The sequence below is a fragment of the Entelurus aequoreus genome, linkage group LG05 (genome assembly GCF_033978785.1).
Source record: "Entelurus aequoreus isolate RoL-2023_Sb linkage group LG05, RoL_Eaeq_v1.1, whole genome shotgun sequence".
Lineage (NCBI taxonomy): Eukaryota > Metazoa > Chordata > Actinopteri > Syngnathiformes > Syngnathidae > Entelurus > Entelurus aequoreus.
In genome coordinates, this window is record NC_084735.1 from 86,006,679 (window position 1) to 86,027,907 (window position 21,229).

The following is a 21,229-nucleotide window of genomic DNA, read 5'->3' on the forward strand; positions in this document are numbered from 1 at the left end:
TCCTTTTAACAACACTCAGTAAACGTTTAGGAACTGAGGAGACACATTTTTGAAGCTTCTCAGGTGGAATTCTTTCCCATTCTTGCTTGATGTACAGCTTAAGTTGTTCAACAATCCGGGGGTCTCCCTTCTGCTATTTTAGGTGCCACACATTTTCAATGGGAGACAGGTCTGGACTACAGGCAGGCCAGTCTAGTACCCGCACTCTTTTACTATGAAGCCACGTTGATGTAACACGTGGCTTGGCATTGTCTTGCTGAAATAAGCAGGGGCGTCCATGGTAACGTTGCTTGGATGGCAACATATGTTGCTCCAAAAGCTGTATGTACCTTTCAGCATTAATGGCGCCTTCACAGATGTGTAAGTTACCCATGTCTTGGCCACTAATACACCCCCATACCATCACAGATGCTGGCTTTTACACTTTGCGCCTAGAACAATCCGGATAGTTCTTTTTCTCTTTGGTCCAAAGGACACGACGTCCACAGTTTCCAAAAACAATTTGAAATGTGGACTCGTCAGACCACAGAACACTTTTCCACTTTGTATCAGTCCATCTTAGATGAGCTCAGGCCCAGCGAAGCCGACGGCGTTTCTGGGTGTTGTTGATAAACGGTTTTCGCCTTGCATAGGAGAGTTTTAACTTGCACTTACAGATGTAGCGACCAACTGTAGTTACTGACAGTGGGTTTCTGAAGTGTTCCTGAGCCCATGTGGTGATATCCTTTACACACTGATGTGGCTTGTTGACGCAGTACAGCCTGAGGGATGGAAGGTCACGGGCTTAGCTGCTTACGTGCAGTGATTTCTCCACATTCTCTGAACCCTTTGATGATATTACGGAGCGTAGATGGTGAAATCCCTCAATTCCTTGCAATAGCTGGTTGAGAAAGGTTGTTCTTAAACTGTTCAACAATTTGCTCAGGCATTTGTTGACAAAGTGGTGACCCTCACCCCATCCTTGTTTGTGAATGACTGAGCATTTCATGGAATCTACTTTTATACCCAATCATGGCACCCACCTGTTCCCAATTAGCCTGTTCACCTGTGGGATGTTCCAAATAAGTGTTTGATGAGCATTCCTCAACTTTATCAGTATTTATTGCCACCTTTCCCAACTTCTTTGTCACGTGTTGCTGGCATCAAATTCTAAAGTTAATGATTATTTGCACAAAAAAAAAAATGTTTATGAGTTTGAACATCAAATATGTTGTCTTTGTAGCATATTCAACTGAATATGGCTTGAAAATGATTTGCAAATTATTGTATTCCGTTTATATTTACATCTAACACAATTTCCCAACTCATATGGAAACGGGGTTTGTATATAAAAAGGTCAGTAAATGATTCTATATATTTGTAAACGCTCTGAAGAGGGAAAGGGGTAGGATTAAATAAGCTTTGCTTCTTCATACTCCTTTTCGGACATGATGTTAAGTGAAATGATATGAAATTGTGTGATGTATTATACTGTAAGTGTGTTCATGTTTGAAATAAAAAGAAAGAAAGAAAAGAAAGATTAGGGACAATTTTATATAGTGATTCTATTTTCAAACATGGGGATATTGGACCAACTAAAAGAATATATAAAGTACAAATAAAATGAAAGCTGCAAGCAGCGATGGACGGGACCGACTTTGACGGCACATCAAATCCAAACCGGAGCAGTAAATAAAACTATTTCATCAACTTTTAATCAGAAGGGTTCAATCTCTCTCCTGTGCTAGTTTGAAGCCGACACGACAAACGCGCTCAGAGGAGATAATGTTTGAAAAAAGGTGAACGGTTTTTGCAAAACTTTTGTTTTGAAGGGGGAATTGCAAACTTCCTGTTGATTTTTGCTGGGGGTTGTCAGTGAATGAAATTTAGGTCTAAGTGAGACCTATATAGAGGTTTTTGTTTCATGTCTCTATGACATTCCTACTGGAAGTTACAGGCAGTTGTGTCTGTTTTCTTCCTAGGAGCAGTTTTGTCTGTGTTTTCTTCCTAGGGGGCGCTAGAGCGCAATTTTGAGTTTTGGGTTGGGTTTTTTTATTAGATCGCAATTTTTGCCAGTCCTGATGTGTGTGTCCAGTTTGGTGAGTTTTGAAGCATGTTAAGGGGGTCAAATTATAGCTCAAAGAGGCAAAGGTGACTGTTTTCACAAAACTTTTGTTTTGAAGGGGGAATTGCACACTTCCTGTTGATTTTTGCTGAAGGATGCCAGTGTATGAAATCTAGGTCTAAGTGAGACCTACATAGAGGGTTTTTTTTTCCATGTCTCTACGACATTCCTACTGGAAGTTACAGGCAGTTTTGTCTGTTTTCTTCCTAGGAGCAGTTTTGTCTGTGTTTTCTGTCTAGGGGGTGCTAGAGCGCAATTTTGAGTTTTGGGTTGGGTTTTTTTATTAGATCGCAATTTTTGCCAGTCCTGATGTGTGTGTCCAGTTTGGTGAGTTTAGAAGCATGTTAAGGGGGTCAAATTATAGCTCAAAGAGGCAAAGGTGACTGTTTTTACAAAACTTTTGTTTTGAAGGGGGAATTGCAAACTTCCTGTTGATTTGTGCTGAAGGATGTCAGTGTATGAAATCTAGGTCTAAGTGAGACCTACATAGAGGTTTTTTTTCCATGTCTCTACGACATTCCTACTGGAAGTTACAGGCAGTTTTGTCTGTGTTTTCTTCCTAGGAGCAGTTTTGTCTGTGTTTTCTGCCTAGGGGGTGCTAGAGCGCAATTTTGAGTTTTGGGTTGGGTTTTTTTATTAGATCGCAATTTTTGCCAGTCCTGATGTGTGTGTCCAGTTTGGTGAGTTTTGAAGCATGTTAAGGGGGTCAAATTATAGCTCAAAGAGGCAAAGTTGACTGTTTTTACAAAACTTTTGTTTTGAAGGGGGAATTGCAAACTTCCTGTTGATTTTTGCTGAAGGATGCCAGTGTATGAAATCTAGGTCTAAGTGAGACCTACATAGAGGGTTTTTTTTCCATGTCTCTACGACATTCCTACTGGAAGTTACAGGCAGTTTTGTCTGTTTTCTTCCTAGGAGCAGTTTTGTCTGTGTTTTCTGCCTAGGGGGTGCTAGAGCGCAATTTTGAGTTTTGAGTTGGGTTTTTTTATTAGATCGCAATTTTTGCCAGTCCTGATGTGTGTGTCCAGTTTGGTGAGTTTTGAAGCATGTTAAGGGGGTCAAATTATAGCTCAAAGAGGCAAAGGTGACTGTTTTTACAAACTTTTTGTTTTGAAGGGGGAATTGCAAACTTCCTGTTGATTTTTGCTGAAGGATGTCAGTGTATGAAATCTAGGTCTAAGCGAGACCTACATAGAGGTTTTTGTTTCATGTCTCTACGACATTCCTACTGGAAGTCACAGGCAGTTTTGTCTGTGTTTTCTTCCTAGGGGGCGCTAGAGCGCAATTTTGGGGCTATGTTTTTTGATTAGATCGCAATTTTCGCCAGTCCTGATGTGTGTGTCAAATATGGTGAGTTTTGAAGCATGTTAAGGGGGTCAAATTACAGCTCAAAGATAATAATAATTATACAGGGTACATGCGGACCCTAATAAAACCTTACAAATACAATAGGGACCAAATGTCCCTTTACAATAGGGTCCTCTGTCCCAAAGGGACATTCGGTCCCTAATAACCAATTCAATTATTGCCAATATTCCGCAATAATTCTTACCAATACTGTAATATTTAGGGACCGCAATGTCCCTTTGGGACCAAGGACCCTATTGTAATTAGGGTCCGCCCTGTACCCTGTATAAAAGACTCCCACAGGGAGTCCTTTATACAGGTACAAAGGAACCTATTGTTATTGTAAGGTTTTATTATTATTATTATACCGACCCCACAAAAAACTCTAATTTGACCCACTTAAGAACGTCGTACATTCAGGCGCTAGGACCCAGAGGTCTTTGGCGGCGCCTGCCCTCCATCCGGCGGTCACTGTGCTTCCCTGTGGCCGAAGAGAGGCTCCCTCAGTCCGGCCGCTCTCTTGCCAGACAGTCCTCACCGACGGAGCGTCACTTTTGAATGAAACAGGAGCAAGTCCTCACCCGGGCAGCAAAGTGGAGGGAAAGGACAAACCAACGGACATTTTGATAGTATGGACGCCGAACGCCAAAGCGGTGAGTTGTTGTTGTTTTTTTGGAAAAGTGCCCACTTAGAAGTTAGCCTAAGTTTCAAGCTAGTGGCTACTTGTGTTGACTTACGCAAAACTACTAAACTTAAAAAGTAGCAACTTGAGGTCATCACTTAACTTGACTTATGGAAACAATGTGTTTATTAAAAAAAAATATATATATTTTGACGGAAGATTTTGAGTTTATTCACTATAACGCCAGGGGAGTGACGTCATACTGGCAAGCAGGTAGAGTGACGTCATTAGATGCCAATAGAGAGGGTCCATGATGGTACACAATACTCTTCTTTTGGATGTCAACACAGCTTGTGGTACTTCTCAAATAGTGGGGCGGGACCCCCTGGGATGGAAGGGGGGATGCGTGAGAGCTAATGGGGTATATTTTGCCACAAATAGATAGACTGCTAAACATTCAAATTCTAAAAAATGTAATTGTGACCAATTTCCAAACAGCCCCTTTAATTAACGCAGTGCTTCTTAAATAGTGGGGCGTTAAAAAGCTGTCTCTTTAGTGCCGCCCTAGTGGCTACCTGGATTATTTTTTTAAAAGGATTGAAAAGGAAAAAAGATGGGGGAAAAAAATATTTTTCTCTGTTTTAGTATGTTTTTTGTTTGAGGACAAACATGACACAAACATTCCCAATTTGCTAGAAATCCCACTGTTTAGTGTATGCTTCACTGATGAGAGCACGTTTTGTCCTACTAATTTCCACCATAGTGTGGACTGTGACGCAACAGTTTGTTTACATGTAAAAGCGTTTCCACTCCTTCTTTGTCTCATTTTGTCCACCAAAGGTTTTATGCTGTGCGTGAATACACAAAGATGTATGGACTTGTGTGGAGTGCTAATCAGGCATATTTGGTCCGTGCGTGACTGCAAGCTAATCAATGCTAACATGCTATTTAGGCTTGCTGTATGTACATATTGCATCATTATGCCTCGTTTGTAGGTATATTTGATGTCCTTAACATTTATCCTCTTTGTATGTAATTTAGTTTTGCGTGCCTCATGACACATTATCTGTATGTAATATTGGCTGCATTTCAGGTAGTTGTTTGTGTGCCATGTTGTTCCAGACCACAGCAAACATTACCTAGCTTGCCAAAGATTGTAATGAATCTATTAAAAGAAGACCACATTGCAGTGTTTTCCATACTTGGCCATTAAAAGCCAGTCATTTCCAGGAGTTATCTCACCTTCCGAGTAGCCTCTGATTTACTATTTTTGATAGTAGGCTAATTTATCTAATATAAACACTTACATCGTGAGTTGTCTTCATTATAACACTTATATAAGACTTTTAAAGTCATTTTGATAGTAGGCTAATATAGACACATCATGTGTTGCCTTCATTATAACATATATATATAAGATTTTTAAAGTCATTTTGATAGTAGGCTAGTATAGACACATGTGTTGTCTTCATTATAAAACTTATATAAGACTTTTAAAGTCATTTTAATAGTAGGCTAATATAGACATATCATGTGTTATATTCATTATAAAACTTATATAAGACTTTTAAAGTCATTTTGATAGTAGGCTAATATAGCTAATATAGACACTTACATCATGTGTTGTCTTCATTATGACACTTATATATGACTTTTAAAGTAATTTTGATAGTAGGCTAATATAGACACTTACATAATGTGTTGTCTTCATTATAAAACGTATAAAATACTTTTAAAGTCATTTTGATAGTAGGCTAATATAGACACATCATGTGTTGCCTTCATTATAACACTTATATAAGACTTTTAAAGTCATTTTGATAGTAGGGTAATATAGACACTTACAAAATGTGTTGTCTTCATTATAAAACGTATAAAAGACTTTTAAAGTCATTTTGATAGTAGGCTAATATAGCTAATATAGACACTTATATCATGTGTTGTCTTCATTATGACACTTATATACGACTTTTAAAGTCATTTTGATAGTAGACTAATATAGCTAATATAGACACTTACATCATGTGTTGTATTCATTATAACACTTATATAAGACTTTTAAAGTCATTTTGATAGTAGGCTAATGTAGCTCATTTAGACACTTACATCATGTGTTGTTTTCATTATTAAACTTGTATAAAACTTTTAAAGTCATTTTGATAGTAGGCTAATATAGACACATGTGTTGCCTTCATTATAACACTTATATAAGACTTTTAAAGTCATTTTGATAGTAGGCTAATATAGACACTTACAAAATGTGTTGTCTTCATTATAAAACGTATAAAAGACTTTTAAAGTCATTTTGATAGTAGGCTAATATAGCTAATATAGACACTTATATCATGTGTTGTCTTCATTATGACACTTATATACGACTTTTAAAGTCATTTTGATAGTAGACTAATATAGCTAATATAGACACTTACATCATGTGTTGTATTCATTATAACACTTATATAAGACTTTTAAAGTCATTTTGATAGTAGGCTAATGTAGCTCATTTAGACACTTACATCATGTGTTGTTTTCATTATTAAACTTGTATAAAACTTTTAAAGTCATTTTGATAGTAGGCTAATATAGACACATGTGTTGCCTTCATTATAACACTTATATAAGACTTTTAAAGTCATTTTGATAGTAGGCTAATATAGACACATCATGTGTTGCCTTCACTATAACACTTATATAAAACTTTTAAAGTCATTTTGATAGTAGGCTAATATAGACACATGTGTTGCCTTCACTATAACACTTATATAAAACTTTTGAAGTCATTTTGATAGTAGGCTAATATAGACACTTACATCATGTGTTGTATTCATTATAAAACTTATATACGACTTTTAAAGTCATTTTGATAGTAGGCTAATATAGCTAATATAGACACTTACATCATGTGTTGTCTTCATTATAAAACGTATAAAAGACTTTTAAAGTCATTTTGATTGTAGGCTAATATAGACACTTACATCATGTGTTGTCTTCATTATGACACTTATATACGACTTTTAAAGTCATTTTGATAATAGGCTAATATAGCTAATATAGACACTTACATCATGTGTTGTCTTTATTATAACACATATAAGACATTTAAAGTCATTTTGATAGTAGGCTAATGTAGCTCATTTAGACACTTACATCATGCGTTGTCTTCACTATAACACTTATATAAGACTTTTGAAGTCATTTTGATAGTAGGCTAATATAGACACGTACATCATGTGTTGTATTCATTATAAAACTTATATACGACTTTTCAAGTCATTTTGATAGTAGGCTAATATAGCTAATATAGACACTTACATAATGTGTTGCCTTCATTATAAGACTTATATACGGCTTTTCATTTTTTGTGGCTCCAGACAGACTTGTTTTTCATATTTTTGGTCCAATATGGCTCTTTCAACGATTTTGGGTTGCCGACCCCTGCCCTAGGGGGTGGCGTGAGAGACAATAATTGAGAACCACTGGCTTATAGTGTGTAACCGTTGTTGGTGTTTTGGTGATGTGACGTCATAGCCGGTGACACGGGCCACCCTTGCTAGCTACAGAACGTCGTGAAATTCAAAGTGCTGCAACATGTTTGTGTTGCCGCGGTAACGAGCAAACTCTGAAGATGGGGCCTGACAACCCGACCTCGAGAAAGATGAAAACAACAAACGTTGCTTAAGAGGAAGAATAGGAAGCGTCTGTTTTACCGCAAAATGCTGTCCCAAAAAATATCCAAATGAAAGTCGCATGGTTGAAGTCTCATGACTCTGTGTGTGTGTGTGTGTGTGTGTGTGGGAGGGTGTGTGTGTGTGTGTGTGTGTGTGTGTGTGTGCGTGCATGTGCACTTGTCTCACCGTCCTTGTGTGGACATACACTTGATAAACCACCCTTTCTGTGAGGATCTTTTGACTTGTGAGGACATTTGCCTGGTCCTCACAACTACAGAAGTAAAATATTTTTTTTAATTTGTGTGTTTTGCATTCTGAAGTGAGGTTGCAACTAGGGATGTCCGATGTTTTAAAATTTAATTATTGGTATCGTTTTTTTTTATTATCGGTATCGTTTTTTTTTTATTTAATTTTTTTTATTAAATCAACATAAAAAACACAAGATACACTTACGATTAGTGCACCAACCCAAAAAAAATATTATCGGTATCGTTTTTTTTATTATAATTTTTTTTTTTAATTAAATCAACATAAAAAACACAAGATACACTTACGATTAGTGCACCAACCCAAAAAAAATATTATCGTTATCGTTTTTTTTTTGTTTTTGTTTTTTTTTAAATTTTTAAATCAACATAAAAAACACAAGATACACTTACAATTAGTGCTCCAACCCAAAAAAACCTCCCTCCCCCATTTACACTCATTCACACAAAAGGGTTGTTTCTTTCTGTTATTAATATTCTGGTTCCTACATTATATATCAATATATATCAATACAGTCTGCAAGGGATACAGTCCGTAAGCACACATGATTGTGCGTGCTGCTGGTCCACTAATAGTACTAACCTTTAACAGTTAATGTTACTCATTTTCATTCATTACTAGTTTCTATGTAACTGTTTTTATATTGTTTTACTTTCTTTTTTATTCAAGAAAATGTTTTTAATTTATTTATCTTATTTTATTATTTTTTTTAAAAAGTACCTTATCTTCACCATACCTGGTTGTCCAAATTAGGCATAATAATGTGGTAATTCCACGACTGCATATATCGGTTGATATCGGTATCGGTAATTAAAGAGTTGGACAATATCGGAATATCGGATATCGGCGAAAAGCCATTATCGGACATCCCTAGTTGCAATTCTCTACTCCCATCTAGGGCTAGATATATATTTTTTCATCATTCTAGCTATAGTGGAAAGGGGGGCCCTCACAACCTACTAACAAAACGTGGGTCCACACAAAGTAGGCAAGACATGTATGTGTGTGTGTGTGTGTGTGTGTGTGTGTGTGGAATGGGGGGGTTACAAAGCCGGCTGTGTGGGTGCGGCCGACCACAAGCTTGCAGCGCAACTGATCCTCGGCCCGCGGGTCCCTGGAGACAACAACAGTGAGCCACAAGCAGACATGGAGAAAGTTCTCCGAGGGGCAAATTAGTCGAGAGAATGTGATGAAAAGTCACATGACTTGTTGATTAGAGTCTGCGTTTTATTGGACCAAATAAAACACAACTTTAATAGCGTCTGGCACACACACACACACACACACACACACACACACACACACACACACACACACACACACACACACATACAGCTGCTGGATGCATGAATGGCTGCTCAGAGACAATGCAGCTGTGCCGTGCCACGCCCCTTTTTCGACTGCGTGTGTTGTTTTCGCTCCGGGTTCCGTTGAGTCTAATTCTGCACGGTGAAAACAATAGACTATTGTCCTGCTGTGTGTGTGTGGACAGGGTCCAGTTGGTCATCTGGACCCAGGAGGTGCCTCTAGATCAGACCTGGGTATTTATTTTGACTCGGAGGGGCCACAATGGTTGTTAAAAATGCATCTTGGGGCCGGTGTGTGTGTATATGTTGTATATAATATACACACATACGGCGTGATGACAGTAGTAAGATAGTTCTACTGTATTTTTTGGAGTATAAGTCGCTCCGGAGTATAAGTCGCACTGCCCGAAAATGCATAATAAAGAAGAGAAAAAAATAGGGATGTCCGATAATGGCTTTTTGCCGGTATCCGATATTCCGATATTGTCCAACTCTTTAATTACCGATACCGATATCAACCGATATATGCAGTCGTGGAATTAACACATTATTATGCCTAATTTGGACAACCATGTATGGTGAAGATAAGGTACTTTAAAAAAAAATAATAATAATAAGATAACTACATTAAAACATTTTCTTGAATAAAAAAAGAAAGTAAAACAATATAAAAACAGTTACATAGAAACTAGTAATTAATGAAAATGAGTAAAATTAACTGTTAAAGGTTAGTACTATTAGTGGAGCAGCAGCACGCACAATCATGTGTGCTTACGGACTGTATCCCTTGCAGACTGTATTGATATATATTGATATATAATGTAGGAACCAGAATATTGATAACAGAAATAAATGGGGGGAGGGAGGTTTTTTGGGTTGGTGCACTAATTGTTTTTTATGTTGATTTAATAAAAAAACCCAAAAAAACCCGATACCGATAATTTCCGATATTACATTTTAATGCATTTATCGGCCGATAATATCGGTAGGCCGATATTATCGGACATCCCTAGAAAAAAACATATATAAGTCGCACTGGAGCATAAGTCGCATTTTTTGGGGACATTTATTTGACAAAAGCCAACACCAAGAATAGACATTTGAAAGGCAATTTAAAATGTCTAAAGAATAGTGAACAACAGGCTGAATAAGTGTACGTTATATGAGGCATAAATAACCAACTGAGAAGGTGCCTGGTATGTTAACGTAACATATTATGGTAAGAGTCATTCAAATAACTATAACATATAGAACATGCTATACGTTTACCAAACAATCTGTCACTCCTAATCGCTAAATCCCATGAAATCTTATACGTCTAGTCTCTTACGTGAATGAGCTGAATAATATCATTTAATATTTTACGGCAGGGGTCACCAACCTTTTTGAAAGCAAGAGCTACTTCTTGGGTAGTGATTAATGCGAAGGGCTACCAGTTTGATACACACTTAAATAAATGGCCAGAAATAGCCAATTTGCTCAATTTACCTTTAACTCTATGTTATTATTAATATTTAATGATATTTACACTTAATTGAACGGTTTAAAAGAGGAGAAAACACGAAAAAAATGACAATTAAATTATGAAACATAGTTTATCTTCAATTTCGACTCTTTAAAATTCAAAATTCAACCGAAAAAAAGACGAGAAAAACTAGCTAATTCGAATCTTTTTGAAAACATTAAAAAAAGAATTTATGGAATATCATTAGTAATTTTTCCTGATTAAGATTCATTTTAGAATTTTGATGACATGTTTTAAATAGGTTAAAATCCAATCTGCACTTTGTTAGAATATATAACAAATTGGACCAAGCTATATTTCTAACAAAGACAAATCATTATTTCTTCTAGATTTTCCAGAACAAAAATTTTAAAAGAAATTCAAAAGACTTTGAAATAAGATTTAAATTTGATTCTACAGATTTTCTAGCTTTGCCAGAATATTTTTTTTGAATTTTAATCACTATAAGTTTGAAGAAATATTTCACAAATATTCTTCGTCAAAAAAACAGAAGCTAAAATGAAAAATTAAATTAAAATGTATTTATTATTCTTTACAATAAAAAAGATAAATTTACTTCAACATCGATTTAAATTGTCAGGAAAGAAGAGGAAAGAATTTAAAAGGTAAAAAGGTATATGTGTTTAAAAATCCTAAAATCATTTTTAAGGTTGTATTTTTTCTCAAAAATGGTCTTCCTGAAAGTTATAAGAAGCAAAGTAAAAAAATTAATGAATTTATTTAAACAAGTGAAGACCAAGTCTTTAAAATATTTTCTTGGATTTTCAAATTCTATTTGAGTTTTGTCTCTCTTAGAATTAAAAATGTCGGGCAAAGCCAAACCAGCTTGCTAGTAAATAAATACAATTTAAAAAATAGAGGCAGCTCACTGGTAAGTGCTGCTATTTGAGGTATTTTTAGAACAGGCCAGCGGGCTACTCATCTGGTCCTTACGGGCGACCTGGTGCCCGCGGGCACCGCGTTGGTGACCCCTGTTTTACGGTAATGTGTTAATAATTTCACACATAAGTCGCTCCTGAGTATATGTCTCCAAAAAAAACTGCGACTTATAGTCCGAAAAATACGGTAAACATATGCATTTTCCTGTTATATCTCACATTCTATATTGTGTTTTGGAAAAAGGTTGTCATAAACGTTACTTAATGAATTAAAAAAAAAAAAAATGGTATGCATATGTAAATGTATTCAGTTATGAACATTCATTCACTTTCTTCTTTCCTTCATGGATCTGAACTTTACCGCTCCTGGTAGTTTTTTCTATGTTTTTATTTAATAAGTTGTAGGTGTATATATTTCAGTATAAAAGAGTAAAAAGTGTTTTGCTTGGGTCATGAAATGATGATAATGGTGTGCCAGGGCATATGTACATTTTATATTTAACGCTTAAATCTCTGGAGTCTACCTCAACTTCAGATCTATCCCTCATTTCAAAATGTTGTCGTTTTTTTTATGTTGTTTTTTTTGTTTGTTTGTTTGTTTGTTTTCCGCCCTTTTTTGTCAAACAAAACTATGTTTTTAACGGCAAACACACAAAATATGCAAAATCTTCCACCGAAAATATTTTTCCAAGTGGAGTATTTTATGTGAAGTAATGGGAACCTTGGATGGGTCAATCATTCGTAATAACATTGATTTTGATTCAATATTATGTTTTGAGCAATGACAGTTTGAAAGAAGAAAAAAAACAGCTTTGTTTTATTAGTCAACATTGCAACTTTTTCTAAATTTACATTTCACCTTTAAGCTTTTTTTATTTAACTTTTGTTTATTTTAATAGTATTTTTAGAATGTGCCGTGGGCCTTTAAAACATTAGCTGTGGGTAGGGATGATGTTTGATAAGAAATTATCGAGTTGGAGCCTATTATCGAATCCTCTTATCGAACCGATTCCTTATCGATTCTCTTATGGAGTCCAGATAGGTTGTTGTATATGGAAAAAAACACACAATATTTGAGTTAACAAAAGCTCACTTTTATTGTATAAGAAAAAAATAAAATCTAATAAATGAATAAATATTGACTGTTACCCACCTAAAAAAAAAAAAAAAAAAAATATTGACTGTTGTAACCCAAAGTATATTAAGTGGGATTTTTCAGAAAAACAAATATATACAGTAACACAAAAACAACCTGTCTCTGTGATCACTATAGGTGTATAAATAATAATATAGTGTTAAATAAAATCAGTCCCTTGGGCACAAAACTGAAAATAATACAGCTCTCCAAAAAGTGCACTTCTGCTGCTATTTGACATAACTGTTTGTTATGATGCTTTGACATTTTTGCACTTTATTTCTTTATTGAAAGAAAATTCTATGAAGAGAAAAGTTGTTTGCAAATGTGGTTACAATGCTAAAAAATTAAAAGTTAAAGCTAAAAAAAAGAAATACACTTTATTGAGTTAAAATCTTTCCTTATAGGGGAAAAGATGTGATGTTATGAGCTAGGGAAAATAACAACTACACTACCCAGCATGCAACGGGAGTGACGAGCATGCGCGGTAGCCCCGAAAAGTGTTGTTGCATGTCACCACCGGCAGCTGAGAATGAGGTTATGAGCACGCTGTGAAAGTAAACGTCAAGAACTCAGCCAACACGCCTCGTCTGCATTATTTATAATTAGACAGACAACACATTTACAGTGTGATTTTGTTTTGTTTACAAGGAAAGAAAAACAAAAGTTAAAAAAGGGAGATGTCATATATATGTATGTGCTGCGGTTGCTTTAAGTTGCGACAGCTGCCGTAAAGGAGGTGCGTTGCTAGCCTGGTTGCTATGTTTCCGGTTGGTGGTAAAAGTGTTGGTCATGTGTTTGTAACCTGCTCAAATCTCTCAGTAAAGTTATTCATTGGATTATACCTTTTGTTTTGAACTTTATTACACCTTGGAGCGCGGTCCATTGTTTTTCCTGCTTTCCCTATCTGCGCCTAATGACTGAGCTACGTGACGTCCCGTCCCGGGACGGGATTCGTTCCGAGGGATTCGAATAAAGAACCAACTCTTTTTCTTTACTATAGTGGTCTCGATAACGGGTACCGGTTCTCAAAAAGGGATGCGAGTCCGAGGACTCGGTTCTTTTCTTATCGAACAACCGGGAAAACCGGTTTCGAGTATCATCCCTAGCTGTGGGCCGCAAATGGCCTCCGGGGCACACTTTTGACACCCCTGCTATAGATAATAAAACATTAAATCTGATAAATCTATGGACAAAAAGCAGAGCCTGGCGACGCATGCGCGTTTATCATAACTCTCTCTCTCTCTCTGTCTCTGCCCCTCCCTCACGAATACTACTGCGTGTGCACACCTTCACAATTTGTTTTGTTTTCAACCCCTTCTTAACCCTGAACGTACATTGCAAATACACGCAACCCTAACTCAAAATGCCGGACATTTGAGGCATTTAAGAAACTCTGCCTGGACAGCCCTGCAAAAGAGGACATGTCCGGTGAAAAGAGGACATATGGTCAGTCTATCCTAGCCCGGTCGCACCTTGGTGTGCATTGTTTACATAACGTGCGGTACGCTACTTAATATGTCCATGTGGAAACTCGTTCGGTACACCTTCGAACCGAACCGAAACCCCCGTACCGAAACGGTTCAATACAAATACATGTACCGTTACACCCCTAATACCTACACTACCGTTCAAAAGTTTGGGGTCACCCAAACAATTTTGTGGAATAGCCTTCATTTCTAAGAACAAGAATAGACTGTCGAGTTTCAGATGAAAGTTCTCTTTTTCTGGCCATTTTGAGCGTTTAATTGACCCCACAAATGTGATGCTCCAGAAACTCAATCTGCTCAAAGGAAGGTCAGTTTTGTAGCTTCTGTAACGAGCTAAAGTGTTTTCAGATGTGTGAACATGATTGCACAAGGGTTTTCTAATCATCAATTAGCCTTCTGAGCCAATGAGCAAACACATTGTACCATTAGAACACTGGAGTGATAGTTGCTGGAAATGGGCCTCTATACACCTATGTAGATATTGCACCAAAAAGCAGACATTTGCAGCTAGAATAGTCATTTACCACATTAGCAATGTATAGAGTGTATTTCTTTCAAGTTAAGACTAGTTGAAAGTTATCTTCATTGAAAAGTACAGTGCTTTTCCTTCAAAAATAAGGACATTTCAATGTGACCCCAAACTTTTGAACGGTAGTGTATACTTACAATTCATTCTGGCCCTCTGGTGTTCCTTTATGTCTTCGTACCTTTCTGTTCGTATGGATGTGAAATGGTCTTGAATTCTATTATATTCAGTCTTAAGTTTAACTTGTTGAACCCTGCAGAGACCCTGACATAGGAGCCGCTGACATCACTTTGTTTGTGACTTTCTAGAACAATTCAATGTTCTTCTTGACTTTGCCTTTTCCTCAATGACCCCCGTGGACCCATTCATCCTCTGCCTTCATCAGTTCTGGGCAAGCAGGATGTGAGTGTGAGTGTGTGTGTGTCAGGGTCAAACTTCAACACACAAATACACACAGGATGTGACTGTTGGACCTGGAGAGGAAAACGTTCCAAAGCAACAAACATGTCCACAGTCCACGTCGTAGATCCAAACAACACGATAATGCAACATTGTGCCGACACATTGCAGTGTTTTCCATACTTATTTATTTGTGTCGGTCCGCCACAAATACATTTGGCCGCTACTTCTTTGCCCTGGCTCTTAAAGGCCTACTGAAAGCCACTACTAGCGACCACGCAGTCTGATAGTTTATATATCAATGATGAAATCTTAACATTGCAACACATGCTAATACGGCCGGGTTAACTTATAAAGTGACATTTTAAATTTCCCGCTAAACTTCCGGTTGAAAACGCCTTTGGATGATGACGTATGCGCGTGACGTAGCCAGTGAAACAGGAGTATCGGTAGCCCATTGAAGCCAATACAAAAAGCTCTGTTTTCATCGCAAAATTCCACAGTATTCTGGACATGTGTGTTGGTGAATCTTTTGCAATTTGTTTAATGAACAATGGAGACTGCAAAGAAGAAAGTTGTAGGCGGGATCGGTGTATTAGTGGCTGGCTGCAGCAACACAACAAGGAGGACACACTTGCATAGCAGACGCACTAGCCAACGCTAGCCGCCAACCGCATCTGTGATCGGGTGAAGTCCTTCGTCGCGCCGTCGATCGCTGGAACGCAGGTGAGCACGGGTGTTGATGAGCAGATGAGGGCTGGCTGGCGTAGGTGGAGCGCTAATGTTTTATCATAGCTCTGTGAGGTCCGGTTGATAATAGCTAAGTTAGCTTCAGCGTCGTCAGCAACAGAATTGTTAAGCTTTGCCAGGCTGAGATTTATTAACCGTGTAGTTACATGTCCAAGGTTTAATAGTATTGTTGATCTTCATTTCATTTCATTTCATTTCATTCATGTTTATTTCGAATATGTAGACAAAACAAAAACAACAAATTTTGAAAAAAAACAACAAAAAAGCCATTCAAGAATGAATAACAAAAACAATAATAATAATAATAATAGTAATAATAAAAAGCTAAAGAAACAAGAAATGAAAATAAACATTAATGTAAACATATCCGAAAAGGAGTGAGAAGTAAAAACTTATGTACTCCCACCCCTCTTATTACTTACTGTATGTTTAATAATAATAATAATAATAATAATAATAATAGTATATACAAATTTTATGTCCTATAAATACATATACATATATAAGTATGTACATAAGTATGTGGATCTTCTGTCTATCCTTCCAGTCAGGGATTTATTTATTTTGTTTCTATCTGCATTTGAGCCAGATGCTATCACGTTAGCTCAGTAGCTAAAGAGCTTCGCCGATGTATTGTCGTGGAGATAAAAGTCACTGTGAATGTCCATTTCGCGTTCTCGACTCTCATTTTCAAGAGGATATAGTATCCCAGGTGGTTTAAAATACAAATCCGTGATCCACAATAGAAAAAGGAGAGAGTGTGGAATCCAATGAGCCAGCTTGTACCTAAGTTACGGTCAGAGCGAAAAAAGATATGTTTTGCACTGCATTCTAGTTCGTCACTCTAACGTTCCTCATCCACGAATCTTTCATCCTCGCTCAAATTAATGGGGTAATCGTCGCTTTCTCGGTCCGAATCGCTCTAGCTGCGTTGAAAACAATAGGAAAATATGAGGAAGCGAACAACTGACTACGTCACGCTACTTCCGGTAGGGGCAAGGCTTTTTTTTATCAGAGACCAAATGTTGCGAACTTTATCGTCGTTGTTCTCTACTAAATCCTTTCAGCAAAAATATGGCAATATCGCGAAATGATCAAGTATGACACATAGAATGGATCTGCTATCCCCGTTTAAAGAAAAAAAAATTCATATCAGTAGGCCTTTAAACACATTGCAGTCGTTTATCGTTGTTAATTGGTTCCGTACAGGCCTGCGACAAATTATTTTCGGGATGTAGGAATCGTAAATTATAAATGAAATATTTTCATAGGTAGGTGATAAAAAAACAAACAACGGTTTATGGGATTCTACTGTATTTTTCGGAGTATAAGTCGCACCTGAGTATAAGTCGCACCTGCCGAAAATGCATAAAAAGGAAAAAAACATATATAAGTCGCACTGGAGTATAAGTCGCATTTTTTTGGGGAAATTTATTTGATAAAAGCCAACACCAAGAATAGACATTTGAAAGGCAATTTAAAATGTCTAAAGAATAGTGAACAACAGGCTGAATAAGTGTACGTTATATGAGGCATAAATAACCAACTGGTATGTTAACGTAACATATTATGGTAAGAGTCATTCAAATAACTATAACATATAGAACATGCTATACGTTTACCAAACAATCTGTCACTCCTAATCGCTAAATCCCATGAAATCTTATACGTCTAGTCTCTTACGTGAATGAGCTGAATAATATTATTTGATATTTTACAGTAATGTGTTAATCATTTCACACATAAGTCGCTCCTGAGTATAAGTTGCAACTATGAAAAAAACTGCGACTTATAGTCCGTAAAATACGGTAAATACATTTTATAACGTCATGAGGGCCCTCTAGACATGAAATGACATGCCATTTTTTACTTCCAAGTAGGGCTGGGCGATATATAGAATATACTCGATATATCGCGGATTTGTCTCTGTGCGATGTAGAAAATGACTATATCGTGATATTCGAGTATGAGTTCTCACGCAGTTGCTTTTAGCTGCGGGCATCACACTACAGCAGGGGTTTCTAAAGTGCGCCCCGGGGGCCATTTGCGGCCCGCAGCTAATTTTTTACCGGCCCGCCACACATTCTGGAAATACTATTGTAAAAATAAAAAAGAACATTAAAAAAAGTGGAATGAGGTGAAATCTAACGAGAAAAAGTTGCAATGTTGACACAAAAGCTGCCATGCAGGCTGTTTTTTTTTTCTTTTGTCTTTCTTCATTTTTCTTTTTTTGCCATTGCTCAAAAAAAAAAAATAATGACAAAAAAATCCATGTTATAATGAATTATTTTCAGGGCTCCAATTACTTCAAATATTTCACTTTAAAATGTTTTATGTGGTAAATATTGCATATATTGTGTAGTAGCCATATAAAAACTTCAACGTTTTCTTTGACAAAAGCGCATAAAACAAACAAAATAATAGTTCCAGCATAAAATGGACAGATATATCTGAAGTTGATCTCGTAACTTAAGTGTTGAAAGTAAAAGAAAAACCTAATAAAAATGTATCACTTTATGAGTGGGGCACCTTTTGGATCCCAAATATATTTAGTGATTTTTTATTTATCTTTTCACTGTGATGACTCAAAAATATGAAAGAATTAAAATCAATGGTGTCCTGCATTATTGATCTTTTAGGGCTCCAATTACTAAATACTGCATATTTCAGTTTTACTATAAAAAAAACTAAGTTGTTTTTGACAGAAAAGCCATAAAACATATTTTTTAATTTGTATTACTTTATATCAACTTGAAGTTGATATAGAGCAGGGGTCACCAACCTTTTTGAAAGCAAGAGCTACTTCTTGGGTAGTGATTAATGCGAAGGGCTACCAGTTTGATACACACTTAAATAAATTGCCAGAAATAGCCAATTTGCTCAATTTACCTTTAACTCTGTTATTATTAATAATTAATGATATTTACACTCAATTGAACGGTTTAAAAGAGGAGAAAACATGAAAAAAATGACAATTAAAATTTGAAACATAGTTTATCTTCAATTTCGACTCTTTAAATTCAACCGAAAAAAAGAAGAGAAAAACTAGCTAATTGGAATCTTTTTGAAAAAATTTAAAAAAGAATTAATGGAACATCATTAGTAATTTTTCCCGATTAAGATTAATTTTAGAATTTTGATGACATGTTTTAAATAGGTTAAAATCCAATCTACACTTTGTTAGAATATATAACAAATTGGACCAAGCTATATTTCTAACAAAGACAAATCATTATTTCTTCTAGATTTTCCAGAACAAAAATTTTAAAAGAAATTCAAAAGACTTTGAAATAAGATTTAAATTTGATTCTACAGATTTTCTAGATTTGCCAGAATAATTTTTTTGAATTTTAATCATAATAAGTTTGAAGAAATATTTCACAAATATTCTTCGTCGAAAAAACAGAAGCTAAAATGAAGAATTAAATTAAAATGTATTTATTATTCTTTACAATAAAAAAAATAAATTTACTTGAACATTGATTTACATTGTCAGGAAAGAAGAGGAAGGAATTTAAAAGGTAAAAGGGTATATGTGTTTAAAAACTTTCAATAAGAAACATGTGTTTAATGTACAGTAAGATTTTTTTGTTAAAATAAAGCCAATAATGCCATTTTTTGTGGTCCCCTTTATTTAGAAAAGTATCAAAATACATTTTCGTACCAGTATCAAAATATTGGTATGGGGACAACACTAATGTCAACTATTTTCCAATAGATTTCTCAATTACTAAAATAAATTATATAATGCTTTTCAGGATGTTTGCTCACTTTTGTTTCCCACAGTGTCCATAAAAATTACATGCACATGCGTCATGGACAATTATGCATATTACATTATGATGATATACAGTGTTTCCCATAAACTGCCAAGATACCTGTGGCGGTGGGGGCGTGGCTATGGGCGTGGGCACAATGACATCATCGAGTAATTTGCATAATCTACTACAATGATATGATTTTCTCTAAAAAGGCTCAAAAAATGTATACTTACTAATTAATAATAACCGTTTTGTTTTAAACGTCCATCCATCCATCCATTTTACAATATAATTACAACACTTTATGTACATATTTATATACAGATTTGAACAATAAGTTATTCACTGAAATATATTTATTAATTGTGGTTCTTACAAAAAATATATCTTATAAGAATATAAAAGCTAAAATGTCTCTTAAAGCTCTGCCCCTTTAATTAGTGCATACTAAATAATTTAACTTTAGCCTACTACTACAACCATATTATTTACCAGCAACATAAAGTGAAACAGAGGCAGAGGTGTCCTGCCACAGTCAGTAACAAATAAACAGAAAACAGTAGTGGTGGTAGATAGACACAAAGTGTCATCAAACATCTGATCTTCTGAACAAAGAGCTCCAAAAATCTTGATCCTATACTTCTCTTTTGTCAAGTAAATCTAAACAGCCGATATGGGCGTCTACATCAACTATATGATTTGCCTGAGAAGCTGGACAGGACAAAAAAAATAAAAAATTAAAATAAAACAAAATAAAACATTTTTTTTGTGGCGGCCTTAATTCTTTCGTGGCGGGCCGCCACAAATAAATGAATGCGTGGGAAACACTGATACATCCCCCACCTGCAACCCACAGCCACTGATAGATTGCAGTTCTATGGGAAGCACTGCCCAGGCTACATAACTTGTGTGCACTGCAAAAAGTGAAATCTAAGTAAGATGAAATATCTCAAATAAGGGTGATATTTGCTTATTTTCTGTCTGATAAGATCATTCTTCTCACTAAGCAGATTTTATGTTAGAGTGTTTTACTTGTTTTAAGGGTTTTGCTCCTAAATGATCACAGTAAGATATTACAGCTTGTTGCTGAGATGTTCTGACCTATATTGAGTAAAACATGCTTGAAACTAGAATATCAACTGTTGCAAAGCTGTGTCATCAACACTCACAAGTATAAAACTACTTTTTTAAAGTCATCATTTCTTATTTCAAGCATGAACAAAAAAATCATGACTTTGACACAATTGTGTGTCATAATTAAAACGGATGACAGCCAAATGGACTTTGCTGTTTTATTTTCAATGAAACAATAGAAAATAGGTACTCATATAGTAGTACAGTTGGCACAGTACAGTAAACTGACAGTTAATATTTCAACATTTAACATGTGACATTTCTAACAATTTTGAACAGAAATAGTTCATGCACATTCAGATAAATTCTTCAAAAT

The 21,229-nt window shown here is 35.8% G+C and overlaps 1 protein-coding gene across 7 annotated transcripts in view; it reads left to right on the forward strand.

The window, feature by feature from the left end:
* Nucleotides 1-3,856: 3,856 nt before the first annotated feature.
* LOC133651195 (actin filament-associated protein 1-like 1) overlaps nt 3,857-21,229 on the forward strand; it is a 41,493-nt gene continuing 24,120 nt past the window's right edge. For all 7 annotated transcript variants that reach the window (XM_062049207.1, XM_062049211.1, XM_062049213.1 and 4 more), the window contains exon 1: nt 3,857-4,104. In XM_062049207.1, coding sequence (XP_061905191.1) covers nt 4,083-4,104 — 22 coding nt within the window. In that variant the 5' untranslated portion in view covers nt 3,857-4,082. The remainder of the gene's footprint in view (nt 4,105-21,229) is intronic.